Source organism: Oryctolagus cuniculus, chromosome 9 (assembly GCF_964237555.1).
Source record: "Oryctolagus cuniculus chromosome 9, mOryCun1.1, whole genome shotgun sequence".
NCBI lineage: Eukaryota > Metazoa > Chordata > Mammalia > Lagomorpha > Leporidae > Oryctolagus > Oryctolagus cuniculus.
This window is the reverse complement of record NC_091440.1, coordinates 34,651,240-34,670,084: the sequence shown is the minus strand read 5'-3', so window position 1 is coordinate 34,670,084 and position 18,845 is coordinate 34,651,240. Positions and strand designations below refer to the sequence as shown.

Below are 18,845 nucleotides of genomic sequence, written 5' to 3'. Positions count from 1 at the left end.
CCCAATAAAAAACAGTGCTTCAGATAAGCTGCAGACCATATGTTACTGCTCCAGGGAGGTTGCTCAGGTTGGAGCCAAGTCTGTAGTGCTCACATACTGTGAACGTGTGGACTCACTAGAAACCTTTTTTGAAAGTCTCTAGTCGGAGCTTATCAGAGCCAATCAGTATCATGCTATCTTCCCCTAAGCTTTTAGCTCCTTTGGTTCAGTTTGGTGCACACATTCGAGCTCATCTATGTGTCAAGCATTTCTGTAGACTGTAGGCATGCAAAAAGATAATCTGGCCACCTAAGAAGTCTGTACTCGAAGATGGTTTGTGGAAACGAAGCTCTTCCTGCTCTAGTGGTTTGTGGAGTTCAGGTCAAAATGCTGTGGTCTAAATGAAACTTCCTGCCAATTTCAGTGAGAATAAAAGGTAGTAAAAGGGCTGAAGTCTCCTGGACCTTCAACAGTCTCAGACCAAACTGGAAATGGGTGTTAGTAAAGGAGTGTGTCCTTGGATTCCTCTTCGGCTTGGAGTGGAGGCTGGTCTGCCAGTTGTTACGTAAAGAATAAAGCTGAAGCACTGAAACCTGTTCACTTGGCCTTGCTTCCTTTTCCCTTTTTCAAGACTCCCTGGTAATGAACATCACTATGAGTTAAGATGGGATCTTGGGAACCTGGATTTTGAAGAAACTATAATCTTAAAAAATGTGGCATTATGATTTTTTTTTTCCTCTGATGAGATGGTCTTGGATAAATGAGAAATGTTGACACATCCTGATTCAGCTGCTGAAGGGTCACAGTTTTATACTTTGTTTCCCAGCTGGTCACCTCTGAGAGGACTTAGATGGTAAGGAAAGGCATAAACGGTCTAAGACTAATTTAAAAGCCCTAACAATTAGGAAAAGTGGAAAGTTCCTACAGACTCTTCTACTCAGCTTCTAAACATGGTCTCTGAGAATGTAGGGTACTCTTGTTCTGTAATTTACTAGGACTTTTACAAGATGCTTTATGCCTGCAAGTGCAGACTTTCATCTTTTACTCCTGCAACTGTTATACTTACCATCCCATAAACATACCTTTATTTCACATGAGAACACGACAACATTAAGATGTTACAATTTGCTCCAGATCTCAAAAAACTAGCCTAGCACGTGACAAGATAGAGAGTGGAACTCGGATTTCCGGGTTTTTACTCCAATGTCCTCTTAGTCTTCAGTTGGTCTTCATTACAACATTTTGGGAAATTGCAGTAAAGAAGTATACAAGCCATCGTTATGTCTCAACACCTGACATTAGTCACTTTGACTCTCAGAGTGTAGTTCGGACCTGTGCATTTTCCCAAGCAAATATTAAAGTTGTTAGTTCAAAGGTTGACAAACTAAGGCTGTATTTAGGTTTTGCCCCTTTTATGGCTCATGTGCTATTTTCACACTTTCGAATGATGGGGGGGGAATCAAAAGAATACTACATAATGACTCATGAAAGTTGCATTAAATTGAATTCTCGGCCAGTGCTGCAGCTCACCAGGCTAATCCTCCGCCTGTGGCGCCGGTACCCCGTGTTCTAGTCCCGGTCAGGGTGCCAGATTCTGTGCTGGTTGCTCCTCTTCCAGTCCAGCTCTCTGCTGTGGCCAGGGAGGGCAGTGGAGGATGGCCCAAGTGCTTGGGCCCTGCACCTGCATGGGAGACCAGGAGGAAGCTCCTGGCTCCTGGCTTCGGATCAGCGCAGCGTGCTGGCTGCAGTGCACCGGCCGTGACGGCCACTTGTGGGGTGAACCAACGGAAAAAGGAAGACCTTTCTCTCTAACTCTGCCTGTCCAAAAAAAAAAAAAATTCAATTCTCGGGATACATCAGCAAAGTTCTGATGCATAGCTATGTTTACTTATTTATACTTTGTCTTTGGCTGCTTTCATGCTGTGATGTCTCCGTGGGTAGTTGTGACCATATGAATGGCAAAGCCTAAAATACCAGAGGTTTTAAAAAGTCATGGAAAATGTACAACATGAAAATACTACATATAGATTTTAAAGTAACTTTGGAAATTTTTTGAAGTTATTAGATGAACAATGATTCACTGATTCACTCTCCAATTGCCTGCCATGACTGAGGGTGGGCCAGGCTCAAAGCTGGGAGCCAGTAACTATCCAGATCCCCAGTGTGGGTGGCAGGAACCCAGTTACTGGAGTCATCACCACTATCTCTCGAGGTCTGCATTCAGAGGTGCCAGAGTCAGGAGTCAGAGTTGGAAAATGGGCCCTTGTGCTCTGATGGAGTACATGGAATCTTTACCACCAGACTAAATGCCCACTTCCCAAGATAAACTTGCCTCTTAATTCCTTTGTTCTTTCTGGGAACTTGTGAATGACCCTCAAATTTACTAGCTGGCCCTCTACAGAATGTGTCTGCTGACCACTGTGTTAGCGTGTTGCTGTCATCTTTGCCTTTTCCCGACTTGAACACAGTCTTAGAGACCCATCCTGACCCAGATCTTACCCAGGATATCTAAAACGCCATAAGATTGCCTTTAGTCACTAGGGTTTGTTTGCCTCTTACGTAGGATGAATATGCCACCTCCATGCATGTGAACACATGTCCACATGTGAAGTATGTAAACCTGTACCCCTGAGACTTAGCCTTTACAGGATGAGCAGACAGTTTTGGACATTTTCGAATGTTTAATCGAGGCTTACGTTTTGAGAATCATATTGTTTAGACATATACTCTCCATAGCTTCTGCTTTTCCACGGTTAATCCTTTTTCTTGTTTCCAGTGGTGATCATTCTAGGCCATTACTACAGGAGACTCTATATTTTTGCCTCTAATGTTTCAGCTTGTTTATTGTTTTCTTAGTGTTAAAAGGAGCCTCAAAACCCACCTTTGGGGTGGGTATATGGTAATGCTCTTTGGGATGCTGTATCGCGTATCACGGCGCCTGGACTTGAGTTCCGGCTTCTACTCCTGATTCCAGCTTCCTGCTAATGTGCACTCTGAGAGGCAGCAGGTGATGGCTCAGATAGTTGGACCCCTGCCACCTATGTGGAAGACCCAGATGGAGATCCTGGCTTTGGCCTGGCCTCGCTCTATCTTGTTGCAGGCATTTGGGAAGTGAACAGCAGGTGGAAAATCTGTCTCTCTGCCTTTCAAGTAAATAAAAATAAGCAAAGAAAAATAATTAAGAAAACCTTTTTCCATCTCCCGCATTCTCTGTATGCTCACTGTCTCTTCCTCCTCATTTCTGGGAAGAGACCCTCCCCTGGCCGAGGCTGCTCCCTCCAGCTCATCTCTGTCTCACTGTTCTCATTTCTAGGATCTTACTTCAGTGCTTCCTTTTTCACCGCTTCCTTCTCGGTGTATAAACATTCAGGTCACCTTGATCCAAAAAACTGTCCTGTCTTCCCTTGAGCCTTGGACTCTGAGCTACAACCCTATCTCTCCTTACTTTGACGGCTAAATCTCTATCCAAAGATTTCTTCACCCTCTTGTTGTATCTGTTTGACCTGTTGGTATACCTTGTTAGTGGAGTCTGCTCTCAGCGGTGAATCCGCTGTGCTACCAATCCTTCAGGATCTCTCGGCCACTCTTGACTACAGCTTCTGTGTTGAAACTCTTCCGCTTCAGTCTTCTTGGGTTCCAGCAAACCTTGAATTTCCTGAAGTCCTCTTCCTGAGGGACCCTTCTCGGTATCCTCTCCTGACTCTTCCTCCATGTTGAATTCTTCCCTTCTTAAGCTCCTCTTTTTCTCTACACTTTCTTCTAGGGTGATTTTTTTCATGTCTGTGGCCTCATCTAACACCTATTTGTTGATGTGCCCAGTATCCCTTTCCCTCTAACCCTCTTTCTTGAACTCTAACTCCATACGAGATGCCCGTGCATTGGCATGTCCAATAACTGTCTAGAGTTCAATTCATTTTGTTCTCCAAGCCTGCTTGTCTCACATTCTTGGTGGTATTGGTATCTTAGTAACAATGGTGTTAGCTATGATTTCCTCCTATTCTCCACTTTCTATATTCATTGACTCATGGGATAGCTTCACTTAGCACAGAAGTGGCTTATTTAACCTGATCTTTCCAAATGTTCTGATTATGCTTTAGTTCAGGACTTCCTTGTCTCACCAGTATATGTCCCAGCTATGTATGTGTCCCATCCGCTGGTGAAGTCTTCATTTTCTGTGTCCATTTAGCCCATCTAAATAGATATTTATATAATAACCATACAATCTGATCAAGTCTTTATATCAAAGAGTGTGATCTATCTATCTATCTATCTATCTAACTATAGAACAGTTCAGAATCTAATCCTAACCCTCCAGTTCTAACTCCTTTCTCATATACCCCGTGCTTTAGTCCCAACATTCCCTGATTGTATGCCTCCATGGTTGCACATGTGTCACTTCTGTCTATAATGACATTTGTATCCCAGGAAATAAGCTTCTCAGCCTTTAAGGGCCATATGGAACATAATGTCTTTTGGAGAAGTTTTTGGCTTTCCTCAGAAAGTGAGTCGTCATCTTTACTTGGCCTTGAGTGCACTTCTTTATGGTGCTTTTATATACTCAGGATATTTTTCTCCAGCTCATGTGCTGTCTTCAGTAACTTCTCTTTAGGAACTGAGATGGGAAGGAGAGAATCATTACCATATTGTACTCCTGTCACTGTGTGGCACCTGGTACTTTCAAGGTACAACACCAGTTTCCTATTCCAGTGATAGAGAAATTAATATTAAAAGGTAGGAGCATTAGTGGCCAGGCAAATTTTACAGAATGACTGTAGAGCAATTGGAAATGTTCTCTGCTGTGTATATTAAAGATGTTTAGGTAACTACTGACCTTCAGTTTTTTGCTGTCTGTTGGTAAATATTGAATGAAGAGATGTCTTTGGATGTGGTTTGTCAGTGTTAGGTAGCTGCATCATTCAGGAGTACTTATTTTTTTTATGGCTCAGATACATGGGCGTTTGCCAGCTCCTCAAGGCAAAACCTGGATGATGGAACAGTGGAGGAAAATGGAAATTTGGTGGAGAAAAGAGCCATGGGCAAGGGGATACAAGATACAAAACTGACTTACTTGGAAAATAGTATGTCAATTTTGGTGCCACCCACCTAAAGTTTGTTGTTAATGGATTCTTATCAGAATTATTAAAAACTGAAGAGAAGATGGTTAAGCCTGCTTTAGACCAATCTCTTCACCCTTCAGGGACCAATATGAAGTGATTGATAATTTTAGGCCACTTGCTAGGCTCAAAGGGCAAGGAAGTGAATGTAGCAGGCTGAGAGTGAGCCCTGGTCTCTGTCAGCTGCAGTTTTGCCTTTTAGGATCTCGTTTTCCAGTGAGAAAGGAAAAAGGATAAGAGGTGGTAAGGGCTGGCTTTCCAGAACAGCTTGCCCCTGGTTAGACATGTGACCTCACTGTGATAATGTTTCCATTCCATTATTGATTATAGCTGTTGTCTATATTCCCACTAAACTAGGATCTTCTTGCTTTTTACTTATTCAGCTTCTTATTTGGTGAAGTATTAAGCCTTTTTACTGCAATGTGAATTTAAAATGTTATCTCAGAAACTAAAAAAGGTAGAAGGAAGGAGGGTGGGAGAGAAGAAGGGAATATCATGTTCTTGGACTTCTGTCTACAAATCATATTGAAGTTGTTAAAAATTAAAATTTAAAAATGGAAAAAAGAAGACATTGGAAGAAGTCCTGACTTCTGGGCTTTCTTCACCCGACTTAGACAACTTGGCTGCTGCATGGTTGACAGCAGAGTGTATGCAGGTGGAAATCTTGCTAAATATGCATGTGGTTATTTTATGAACTTTGATTTTTAAAAATGGTAGCATTTCAGGATTTCAAGGAATATGTTCTCCTGTGTGGTTTATTGCCAATGACTATGCTTGGCACAATCCTTCATTTTAACTGTGCACTGCAGCATTGGAGGAACCGGCTTACCTAGACAGTGGCTTTCCTTCGATTTTGATGTGTTATCCTAGTTTCAGTTTCTAGACATCAGTAAAGTACAGTCATTTAGCTGCAAGCTAGGCGATTGATAAATCTGAAGTTCAACAACTTGGTGTTTATTAGGAGGTATTAAAGTGTTCTGATTCTTCACCACGATTCTAGTTGGTTTGAAATGCCCAATTAGGCTAGCCTTTGTCTCAAAGATGTTATACTAAGTTATAGTTACTTTAAACTTAAATTAGTAAAATAATTTCACTCTCAAAGTAGGAGTGGTAGGATGATTTGGAGTAAGGAAGTATTAGCCAGCTTTCAGAATCTTGACCATGTTTAATGTTTTTTGAGTATACACTATGTACCAGGTGTTATTAGGTATTAAACTATACAGTGAGAAGACAGTATGAAAATGTTTGTATCCAAGATATGTTAGTGTTGGCTGGCGCCGCGGCTCAATAGGCTAATCCTCCGTCTGCGGTGCCGGCACACCAGGTTCTAGTCCCAGTCGGGGTGCCGGATTCTGTCCTGATCGCTCCTCTTCCTGTCCAGCTTTCTGCTGTGGCCCAGGAGTGCAGTGGAGGATGGCCCGAGTGCTTGGGCCCTGCACCCACATGGGAGACCAGGAGAAGCACTTGGCTCCTGGCTTCAGATCAGTGCGGTGCACCGGTTGCAGCGCGCTGGCCACAGAGGCCATTGGGGTGTGATCCAATGGAAAAGGAAGACCTTTTTCTCTGTCTCTCTCTGTCTCTCACTGTCCACTCTGCCTGTCAAAAAAAAAAAAAAATATGTTAGTGTTGCTTATTACTGAATTCTTTTGTTCTAATGCAGTGCTGAGCTTTTGAAGATTGATTATTTTTTTGATTTCTTATTTTTACCTAGAAAACTTTTATTTAAGGTATACAAACTTCATGTATTTCATGCATACAAACTTAGGAACATAGTGATTCTTCACACCCTATTCTTCCTCCTGCCCACTCCCACCCTCTCCTATTCCCTTATTTTTTTTTTTTAACAAAGATCTGTTTTTAGGTAATTTTAATACTCACAAGACTAACCCTATAGTAAGTAAAGAGGTCAACAAATAGTGTGGAAAAAAAAAACTGTTCCTCAACAGTTGAGACAAGGGCTGTACAAAATCATCATATCACAAATTATCAATTTCACTTTTATAGATACTGTTATAGGTACTCTGTTACCATCGATCAGGGAGAACATCTGGTATTTATCTTCTTGGGACTGGCTTACTTCACTAAGTATAATGGTTTCCAGTTTCATCCATTTTGTTGCAAACAATAGGATTTCAAATCTTTTTTTACTGCTGTATAATACTCCATGGTGTACAGATACACCATACTTTCTTTATCCAGCCTTCCATTGATGGTTATTTGGGTTGATTACATATCTTAGCAATTGTGAATTGAGCTGCAGTAAAATTAGGGTTACAGATAACTCTTTCATATGGTGATTTCATTCCCTTTAGGTAAATTCCCAGGAGTGGGATGGCTGGGTTATGTGGTAGGTCTGTATTCAGATTACTGAGGTATCTCCATACAGTGACTGTACCAGTTTGCATTCCCACCAACAGTGGATTAGTGAACCTTTTTCCCTACATCCTCTCCAGCATTTGTTGTTTGTTAATTGAAAGCCATTCTAATGGAGGGGAGGGTGGGTGATACCTCAGTGTGGTTTTGATTTGCATTTCCCTGATGGCTAATGATCCTGAGCATTTTTTCATGTGTCTGTTGGCAATTTGAATTTCCTCTTTTGAAAAATGCCTGTTTAATCCTTTGCCCATTTCTTAATTGGATTATTTGTTTAGTTGTTGCTGATTTTCTTGAGCTCTTTATGATTCTAGATATGAATCCTTTATCAGTTGTGTAGCTTACAAATAATTCCTCCCGTTTTGTCAGTTGTCTCTTGGCTTTGCTGGGTGTTTCTTTTGCAGTACAGAAGCTTCTCAATTTGGTGTAATCCCATTTGTCAGTTTGGGCTTTGATTACCTGTGCATCTGGGGCCTTTTCCAAGATGTCTTTTCCTATGCCAATGTCTTGCAGGGTTTCCACAATGTTCTCTAGTAAATTGGTGGTATTAGGTTGTAGATTTAGGTCTTTAATTCATTTTGAGTGGATTTTTGTGTAAGGTGTAAGGTAGGGTTCTTGCTTCAGACTTCTGCACAGAGAGATCCAGTTTACCCAGCATCATTTGTTGAAGAGACTGTCTTTGCTCCGGGGATTGATTTTTGGCTCCTTTGTCAAAGATAAGTTGGTTGTAGATGTGTGGATTGTTTTCTGGAGTTTCTATTTTGTTGCATTAGTCTACCCATCTGTTTTTTTCTTCTCTCTCTCTCTCTCTCTCTCTCTCTCTCTCTCTCTCTCTCTCTTTTTGCCAGTATCAGGCTGTTTTGATTATAACTGCCCTGTAGTATGTTTTGAAATATGGTATTGTGATGCCTTTGGCTTTGTTTTTGTTGTGTAAGATTGCTTTAGCAATTTGGGGGTCTCATGTCTCCATATGAATTTCTCACTAATATTTTAATAGGTTGTGGCTTTTTCCCTTTATGTGAATTAAGTCATGTGGCTTTCTTAAATTTGATTTTGGTTATGTGGAAAGAGATGTTCAACAAATGTAAATTTTCATGTATTTACTATGAGTCTAGGCAAAGATGATCAAGAGATGGTAGGAATGTCATTGTGGGAACTTTGTCAACAAAGTAAATTTCAGTGTGGAGAATTAAAGCTAGGTCCTTTAAAAAGAATCAGATTTATTGATTTGAGAGGCAAAGTCATAAATACCCCCCCCCCCCACACACACACACATAGACAGATAGATCTTCTGTCTGCTGGTTCACTCCCCAAATGGCTACAAAGATGGAGGCTGGTTCGGGCTGAAGCCAGGAGCCCAGAACTCTGCCTAGGTCTCCCATGTGAGCTGCAGGGGCCCAAGTCCTTTGGACCATTTCCCCTCTCTTCCAAAGTGTATCAGCAGGTAGCTAGTTTGGAAGCAGAGTGGCTGAGACTCTAACTGGCACTTTGATATGGGATACTGGCATTGCAATTGATGACTTACCTCACTGTGCCAAAACAGTGATGTCTGGAGAGTTACGTTCTTAAACCCATCACGTCACCTTTGTTCTAGTGATTTTATTGATATTATCACTGGCACATTTATCAAATCTGTTTTTTTTGTTATATATAATAGGTATTTTTTAATTTATTAAGTTGGGCAACTTTATAGATGTATGAAAATAATGGGCCATTTTGTACTTTTTTGCAGAAAGATGAGATATCAGTGTACAACTTAGTACTTTATCACATTGTTGTCAGTGGATAATGCCCATTGGACAAGAGAGGCAAAGTAAAAGTTTAACCAGACAGGGTCACCACAGAAATATTTGAGAAGTGAGCATGAATGAGACTCATGGTTGTGGATAAGCGTGGCAGTAGTGAGATGATCTGAAGGACCTTTAAGACCTTATATTTAATGAAAAGCCACTACAATACTTTAATTAACAATGGTAATTGCAGCTAAAATCATGTCCAACTTCAGTAGAAACTTGGGATCTTCAGAAGAGGCTTGCTAAGGACCAAGCTGGTGACCGACAATTTGGTGAATAGGTTTGCGGTAAGGTAATGACGGTCTGGATTAAGGGAGTTGGAGTACAGAGAGCATCAGACAGATGTGTTCTGAGAAGCAGTATGGGTTAAGGCGCTTGAGAAAGAAAACCTTGCCAAGTTAAGTGTGATATGTTTAATCGACAAATCATTGTGTCTCATGCTTCTAGGGATTGGGATTGGAATTAAGTTAAAAAAAAAATACGTAGTCCATGCCATTTCAAAGAGGGCCTTTTTCTTACAGGTGGAACTTGGGATAGAAATATAGGAAAATTTAACTGTGATTATACAGAAATTTGTCATCCATTTTCTCCTTTGGTAAAATTGTCTTTTATCTGGGGTCATTTTGGTCATCATTAAATCTCTCAAATAATTTCACATTATATGACGAATTTTTTTTAGAAAAATTAAGAATCAGTTATCCTTTCAGTAAGTTATTTTTCATTCCTTATAAAAATGCTTCCTGATAAAATTCTTTAGCTACATAGTGAAGAATATCTAGGATGCAATGGCTTCCGCTCCTCCCCCAACTCCCAGCACTGCAACCTCAGCCACTAATAGGGCATCCTTGTTTTGTTAGCGTGCCTGTACAATAATTCTCCTCCCCCTGCTTCACAGCTTCAATGCCAGAGAACAATGTAGAACATTCTTTGTTGCAATAGATGCTAATTGTGTTCTCAGTTGGGATCTCGCTGTCATAGCCACAATAACTGTGTCATTGTGCTAGAAGGCTGGGTCACAGTAGTTATTGTGCGGAGTAATGAATGCTGTTTACTTGGGATGCGTTGTCGCCTGCATCTGTGGGTGAGAACACACAGTCGCTGTAATTTGCCTGGCAAGTGATCAGACTGCCATAAAATAGCATCATCTGTTAAGTTAGTTAGCAGTCACAAAGGACTATTGACCTTTTGAAATAAAACAATAGAATTTTTCATGAGAAATTCTGAATGATAGACATGAAATATCTAAGAGTGTGCATATTAACCCTGTTTTGCAGTGTGCTGTGGAGTTGTGTTAGGCTACGTGGAAATGAAGGAACTGGGAGTATGCTGGGGCTCAGGTTGGAGAGCTGTACAACCATAGTAGATTACATGTTGGATAAGGGATGTCTGTGACTGGTGTCAGTTGGGAACTGGACTTCATGGCAATGTCTCCTTCCAAAACATATGGATTATTAACATTACTGCTGTGAATGTAGTTGCATTGTTCTTTTACTAACATAAAATGTTTTCTCATATGTAATTGTTGGAATGCATTGGTTTTTATCTTAAGAAATCTTGTTGAAGTAAAAGGAAACATTTTTTGCTCTTTTATATTACCTTGATATTTTTCAAGGATTTTAAGAATCCAGCTTTGGAGTTAATGACTCTCTTGATAATTCGTGTCCCACTACTCATTGGTATGCACCTATGAGCTGGTTGAGTGCTCATTGCATTGCTCATTGAAAGTAATGTGGGGGATGCTTTTCAAAGCAGCTTTTTTTTTATTTAACAGTTTTTCAATTTTTGTCAAATTTCTAGCAAATATAAACAAAGTGATTGAAGTTTAAGCTATTTTACATTCTTAGTCTGTTCCCTATGTCCTGCTTTCCAGATTGCTTTTTTTTTTTTTTTTTTTTTTTTTTTTTTTTTTGGACAGGCAGAGTGGACAGTGAGAGAGAGAGACAGAGAGAGAAAGGTCTTCCTTTGCCGTTGGTTCACCCTCCAATGGCCGCCGCTGCAGCCGGCGCACCGCACTGATCCGATGGCAGGAGCCAGGATCCAGGTGCTTTTCCTGGTCTCCCATGGGGTGCAGGGCCCAAGCACCTGGGCCATCCTCCACTGCACTCCCTGGCCATAGCAGAGAGCTGGCCTGGAAGAGGGGCAACCGGGACAGAATCCGGCGCCCCAACCGGGACTAGAACCCGGTGTGCCGGCGCCGCAAGGTGGAGGATTAGCCTATTGAGCCACGGCGCCGGCCCAGATTGCTTTTCTGAGAAACGGATTTTGAGTAGTCGAGTGACTTTTATTCTGAGAATGGACAGTAAGTCACGTTGTTGTGATTTACTCAAGTTTTTATGACTTGGGATCCTTTTTTGTGATCCTAAGAATTCCGATATCAAGAAGATGGCAATATTGGAAGGGGGAAGTATATTACTTAGAACAGTCAAGTTAATATATGAATTAGATCATACTGTTAGTACAATTCCTTTTTTAAATCAATGTCAAAATAGTATTTAATATGTACAATTCTGTTAAAAGCTATGTAAGTGTGTTCAATGTGGAAATTTGCACATTTTTGAAAAATATTCAAGATTACCAGTAATCTCTACAGCTGCCATCTAATGACTATCATGAAGTTATGGTATAGATGCCCTTCTGTTTTACAGACTGTTGTTACATATTACAATAATAATTTTAGATTTCTCCCATAATCCAAGAACAAATTTACATAAAAGATTTTTGATCAATTGTTTCTTTAGGCTTATTTTACTTGTTTGAAAGACAAATTTAGAGAGAGCTCTTTGATCTGCTGGTTCACTTTCCAAATGGCTGCAGGGGCTAGGCCAGACCAAAGCCAGGAGCTTCTTCTGTGTCTCCCATGGGTTCAGGGCCAAGCATTTGGGCTATCTTCCACTGATTTCCCAGGCACATTATCAGGGAGCTGGATCAGAAGTGGAGCAGTTGAGGTTCAAACTGGCGTCCATGGGATGCCGACATTGCAGGCAGCAGCTTAACCAGCTATGCCAAAGCACCAGTCTCAGCATTTTCTGATATTAAGTGAAGAAAAATATGACTGAATAGTTAAAATAGTAACATTTCCGACAATTGCTAAAGATTAGTTTCTTTGAGTTTTTTCTTTTGACACTAACCTTTTATATTACAAAGCAAGTCTTTTTTCAGAAAAAGAAAACATTTCTAATGCATAAATCAAAATTTCCATTTTTATACTGCTTTGAAAGTGCAATTGACTTATTTTCTCTTAATGGGTTTACTTTTTCTTAATGAATGTGTAAATAAGAGCCTAGTTCACAAATTGCTTGTTTTTATGTATTTTTTTTTCTTAGAGAAATGAAGTCAGCTAGGATATTGTTATGGAAAGTTGCTTTGTCTTGTTTGTTGCCAGTCTCTTCCCTTTGTCTTGTGGAGTGGGCACCTGCTTGTGCTTAGCTAACTACTGCTGTTTTCTGCTCTGTGACAGCAAGCCGATGGCGGAGTCTCTTCTCCTCAACTGCCTCACTGCCCTTTCCTTATAGTCCTGTTGCAAGACTCAGCCCTTATAGCAATGGCATTAATACTCCCAGCTTCTCTAAAACCTCCAATAAGGCAATACTAACACCCGAGAGAACAGGTAATATTTCAGCTCTTGACTAGCTGCTTGCTTTGTATTTCAGTCGCTTAACACTGCTTAACTATCCGTCTCTCACTGAAAAGCTACGGGGTAATGTGATTCTAATGGTGAGTTTGTACCACATGCCCACTTTGGGTACAAGATCTGGCATTGATCTGTTGCTCTCAGTTTTGTAGTAGGCTGTCTTCTCTCTTCAGCAAAAGCTTACTTAGGGAGTTCATGTTTCCAAATGCCTTGTGTACTTTTAAAAAATTTCAGACACAATTTAGTAATTTTTATTGTGACTCAAGATTGTAAGCCTTTATATATTATCTTAGAAAAAAGTTTTGTGGTAGCTTTCAAAGCCAAGGCTATGTTGAAAAAATGTAGTCATAGTGTCTTTATGGGATGAGGGGCTTAAAATTTCTTACCTATTCCAGCACTGGTGTGATTCTCAACCACCTTCCATTTGGACCCTTTCTTCCACAGTTCTTGTATCTAAAGCCATTTTTTTCTCTTGCACTTTCATGGGTGACTGCAAGTCTCCTGTGAGTATATAGTGATCTAAATGAAGGTTTTGTATATGCTCTCTGCATGTACATGTGTCTCTTATGTATGATATTTCTGTCAGCACTATTGTTTGTACCCATTAAAGAATGGGCTGGATGAAACTTCAAGAGCTGTATCAGTTATGGTCAGAGACAAGTATGTCTGATTATTATTAAAAGTACACATGGGTATGTATTCTTGTGCCATGCCTTTTAGATATATACCTCGTCTGATGGGATACAGATTTTAGCATATGTGAAGTTTTATTGTGATTAAAAAAAACATGAAATCTACTTTCTTAAAGAATTTTCCAGTCTATAACATAGAGGGACTTTTTTTTTTTTTTCAATTGTGCAAATTGAATTTGAAGACAGTGGACAAAAGGTTTTGGTATAGGAATCAACATGTGAAGTTGCGCTTTTCGTCTAACCATGAAATGGTGATGGGTTCTTTATTTTGTGACATTGTGAAAACAGGTAAAATTGCTTAATGTTTATATATATATGTAGACAGGAATTGTAAAGCATTTGTACATATCAGTTCTTTAGACTAATAAAGTGTATTTCCTTTGCGTTCTAGGTTATACTTCCAGAGGCTCCCCTCTCAGTCCTCAGTCATCCATTGATAGTGAGCTGAGTACTTCGGAACTGGAGGATGATTCGATTTCCATGGGTTATAAATTACAGGACCTCACTGATGTTCAAATCATGGCTCGTCTGCAAGAAGAAAGTACGTTCTCCTTTTTAAACTTGAAAAGTGAGGCTCCCACTTGAAATACTGTGTATGTAGGGAGAGGTTCAGCCATTTCTCCTCGGGTAGCAGGCAAACAATTGGATACTTTATCTCATTCCACCTTGTAGGTAGGGAAGTTATATGCATCTTACACACATGAGAAATCAGTGTTAGGATGTTTGCTGATCTTAATGCATTTATATATAGAGCTTATGGGTATGACCACCATGGAAACAGATTGGCAGTTTCCTAAAATGCTGAACATGCAACTTAGATTTGGTCCTGCAAATTGCACTCTGGGGCATTTAGCCCAGAACACTGGAAATTGGGGTTCACACAAAATCCTTCCTATGTACATTCTTAGCATAACCCCAAAGAAGCACTAGCTTAGATGTCCTTCAACAGGTCAATGGTTAAACTATCATTCATACCATAGTGGGTGCTCCTCGGTGGTGAAAAGGAACAGAGTATTGATGCATGAGACATCTCAGATGAAGCTCCAGGAGACCATGAGTGAAGGAAACTGATCATAAGAGATTGAACATTGTACAATTGCGATTATAAGACATTTTGAAATGACAACATTATAGAATTGGATGATAGGTTAGTGGTTGGGATTGAGGGATAGGACATGGGGTGTTGTTAGGGGGAGAGAATGGTGGATGTGGTTACCAGAGGGCAGCATGAGATTTTTGTGGTGTTGGAACTGTTTATTGTTCTGTCTGGGAGATGATAAATTTGGAGGTAATAAGACTACAAAAGAACTTGATACTAACACACATGAGTGTAAGAGGGAAGAAGCTGAATAAGGTAGAGGGATTATATATCACCATCAAAACCCTGGCTGTCATGTTCTGTAATTTTGAAAAATATTATCATTGGGAGAAACAGTTCAAAGTATACAGTATTATCTAAAAAAAAGTTTGAGAGGTAAAGAAAGACACACATACACACTTGGACACATAAAGCAAAAGAGACCAAGTGAGCTATCTGCCAGTTCATCCCCCAAATTCCTATCATGGCTGGTGCCAAAGCCAAGCTCAGTTTATTGAAAAAATGCAAATAATTGTGGAAATGGAGATACTTGGAAATGGGATGCTTCACTGCTGGTTGTGCAATAAAATTACAAAGATAATCTGGAAGTAAGCTACTTGAAGGTCACTAATTGCATGAAAAGGGACAATATGATAAAGATCACAGCACTGGGGTAAGCTTGTTTTGGGATTACCTTTTTAGGTCAATTTAAGTGGAAACAGCCAACTATAATTTAAGCATAATTTCCTGCTTTCAGAATTAGTCAAGGCTATAATGAGAAACAATGCTTATGCAGGATTTAATAAGCTACATTTTGAGGGGAAAAGTTATAACAGTAACTGTATGTGCTCATTATAAAAATATATGGCTAGGAGATAGGATGTCAGTTTCAGAAGTTAAATAATCAGGAATAGACTACTTTAAGAAAATTGTGGTTTTTCCAGTGAGTCAAATAGCAAGAAACTTTCAGTATTTTTAGATGGTGTGGCCTAAAACCATTGAAGTACTGAAGCATCAGTATGCTTTGAAAGAGGTAATGTTAGTAAAAAAATGAACAAAAAAGAGATGACCTTGTTAGAAAATGTTTGTACCTTTCTCTTTGACTTTGAAAGTTGGGGATGGAGAGTAGACTGACTTTCTATATGAACAAGATTTGATTATTTTTGTTTTAATTCCTAGCAAACTATGCATGATGATGGTTAATTCTTAAGTTCTGTCCCTAAATGTCTCCAGATTTGACAAGGGTTTGTTTGTGGGGAGAAACTGATAGATACCGACTGCTGAGCTATAATAAGTATATTTAATCTTCACTGTAATTGGGACAATCTTTTTGCAAACAGAATTGTCTAATATTAGATGTCTGATAGGTAAATAATAATAAAAGAACAAGATAATGAGTAATGGAATGATTTGTGAGGCACACATTTTCATCAAATATTTAATTATAATTTTAACATTAGCTAGATTGAACAACCTTGTAAGATAATATTACTGGGTCTGGTGTTGTGGCATAGGGGGTGAAGCTACCACCTGCAATGCTGGCATCCCCTATGGGCACTGATTCAAGTCCTGGCTGCTCACCACTTCCAGTCCAGCTCCCTGCTAATGTGCTTGGGAGGGCAGCAGAGGATAGTCCAAGTGTTTGGGGCCCCTGCATCCACATGGGAGACCTGGAGGAAGCTCCTGGTTCCTGGCTTTGGATCGTCCCAGCTCCTGCAGTAGCAGTCATTTGGGGTATAAACCAGCAAGTGGAAGATGTCGCTGTCGTCTCTCCCTTTCTCTTTATAATTCTGCCTTATAAATAAGTAGATAAATAAATAAAACTGTTTGCTATTCTATAGGTCTCAGGCAAGATTATGCTTCTACTTCAGCATCTGTGTCAAGACATAGTTCCAGTGTGTCACTGAGTTCAGGAAAAAAGGGGACAAGTAGTGATCAAGAATATGACCGATACAGTCTGGAGGATGAAGAAGAATTTGACCATTTGCCACCACCTCAGCCTCGTCTTCCGAGATGTTCACCTTTCCAAAGAGGAATTCCTCACTCACAGACTTTCTCCAGCATTCGGGAGTGTAGGAGGAGCCCCAGTTCCCAGTATTTTCCTTCAAATAATTACCAGCAGCAACAGTATTATTCACCTCAAGCCCAAACTCCAGATCAGCAACCAAATAGGACCAATGGAGGTAGGTCGTGTACCCCTTTTGGTATTTGGTATACATTGATCTTTTGAATGTGGCCAAGATGTGGTTTGAAGATTCCTGTAAATATTTGGTAAGTGTTTGTGGTTAAGTTCATCCTGAAGACTTCATCTGTTTGGTTCCTCTATAACTGACTTGCTTCTGATGACATGTTTGAGACACACACACACACACACACACACACACACACAACTTCAGGAATACTCCTTTGATTTAGCGGGCTCAATGAGTAGGGGGCATCCTTAGTTGTTGGTGGCACAGCTGTAGCACAAGTGGGATGGTATAGACTGAGGAGTTCATGGTGGAGCCTGTGGAGGCCCAGGCTGTGAGTTGCATCTCCCCATTTGTGCAGACTTGCACCCCCTGCTGCCTGTTCCTAGCACAGAGTGTTGCCAAGTGAGGATTGGAGAGGATGCTGTCTTGCACATCCAGATTTAAGGGAAGTGTGGGATGTATATTTCTCTGTGACTTCCTGTCATCTAGAATTAAGATCGAGGTAAGAGTAGGAACATAGTGATAGGAATTTGACTGGTTTTAATATAAACATAATGGATTGGATTGTGTCAGTGTTTCATATTTTTCCCATCTCCCTCTTCATGTTATCCTCCCCCACTCCCCAAAACAAAACTCCTTTGCTTCCAAGAGCTATAGAGATCAATCCTGTAGAATTCTAAGTCCATTATATTTTTATCCTAGTGATCAGCCAAATCCTTACTCACAAATCCCATCTCATACAAGCCACTAAAATGTAATTTGTATCTTACAGTTATGATTTTAAATTATATAGCACCATTTGTCAAATGGTGGTCAAAGCTGGGCCAAGAAATGATCCAAAAGGATATTTAAAAATATTTCAAGGCCAAATTCAAATTGTATTAGTTATCAGTTACTACAGTTTTAGTTTTTGTCTTCCTCTGTGCTCTTATGATAATTGAGAGATGAATTGAAAATATTTAACGTTTCATACTCACAATTTTTTCGTGTGTGTATGTGTTTCCAGGTTTAAAGCTTAAGAATGGTAGCTAAAGAATGTCATGGTCACTAACATGCGAAGGCTCATCGTATTAGAAATATGCTGTATTCCAGGACCACAGTGAAATCATAGCATCATCATACTGAATGGAGAGAGAGCGCTTTCTCTGAAGTTGTTTCAATCAGGTGTTTGAGGACCTCTCAGTCACATTGTTGAAGACGCTAGTTCTGCATTCAGATTAGTGTCCTCAGTGGGATCATTTTCCTCTTTACTGTTGGTCACACCTTAGAAAAGTGGTGTTCAATTATTAGACTCTATTTTGTAAAAGGTTAGGTTTCCCTGAAACCTGTGCCATGATAGTTCTTATAGGAAATTGGAGACATTCCACAGAGCAGGGTCCATTTGTGATAGGTTTAGTTTGGCTTCTGTGCTCAAAGAATAATAGCATACAGAGGCAGTTTCTGAATATAATTTTATTTTGTTAAAAGATGAGTCTGTTGGGGCTGGCGCTGTGGCATAGCGGGTAAAGCTGCCGCCTGCAGTGCTGGCCTCCCATAATGGGTGCTGGTTCAAGTCCCGGCTGCTCCACTTCCGATCCAGCTCTCTGCTGTGGCCTGGAAAAGCAATACAAGATGGCCCAAGTCCTTGGGCCCTTGCACCCGCGTGGGAGACCCAGAGGAGGCTCCTGGCTTCGGATCGGCACAGGTCCAGCATTGCTGCCATCTGGGTAGTGAACCAGCGGACGGAAGACCTCTCTCTCTCTCTCTCTCTGCCTTTCCTTCTCTCTCTGTGTAACTCTGACTTTCAAGTAATACATAAATTTTTTTTTTTTAAAAGATTTATCTGTTTACTGAGAGAGAGAGAGAGAATGTCTTCGATACACTGGCTCACTCCCCCAATGAACACAACAGATGGGGTTGGGTCAGGCTGCAGCCAGGAGCCTGGAACTCCATCCAGGTCCCCCATGTAGGTGGCAGGGGCCTTAAAACTCGGCCATCTTCCGCTGCCTTCTCA

General features: G+C 40.4%; 1 protein-coding gene across 5 annotated transcripts in view; it reads left to right on the top strand.

Moving 5' to 3' along the window:
- Positions 1-18,845, top strand: part of SLAIN1 (SLAIN motif family member 1) — a 90,020-nt gene that overhangs the window by 39,066 nt on the left and 32,109 nt on the right. For 3 of the 5 annotated variants that reach the window (XM_008260074.4, XM_008260076.4, XM_051849999.2), the window contains exons 3-5: positions 12,717-12,866; positions 13,974-14,123; positions 16,502-16,843. In XM_008260074.4, the coding sequence (XP_008258296.2) occupies positions 12,717-12,866; positions 13,974-14,123; positions 16,502-16,843 (642 nt within the window). The remainder of the gene's footprint in view (positions 1-12,716; positions 12,867-13,973; positions 14,124-16,501; positions 16,844-18,845) is intronic. The other 2 variants (XM_008260075.4, XM_051850000.2) reach the window with 1 other exon arrangement.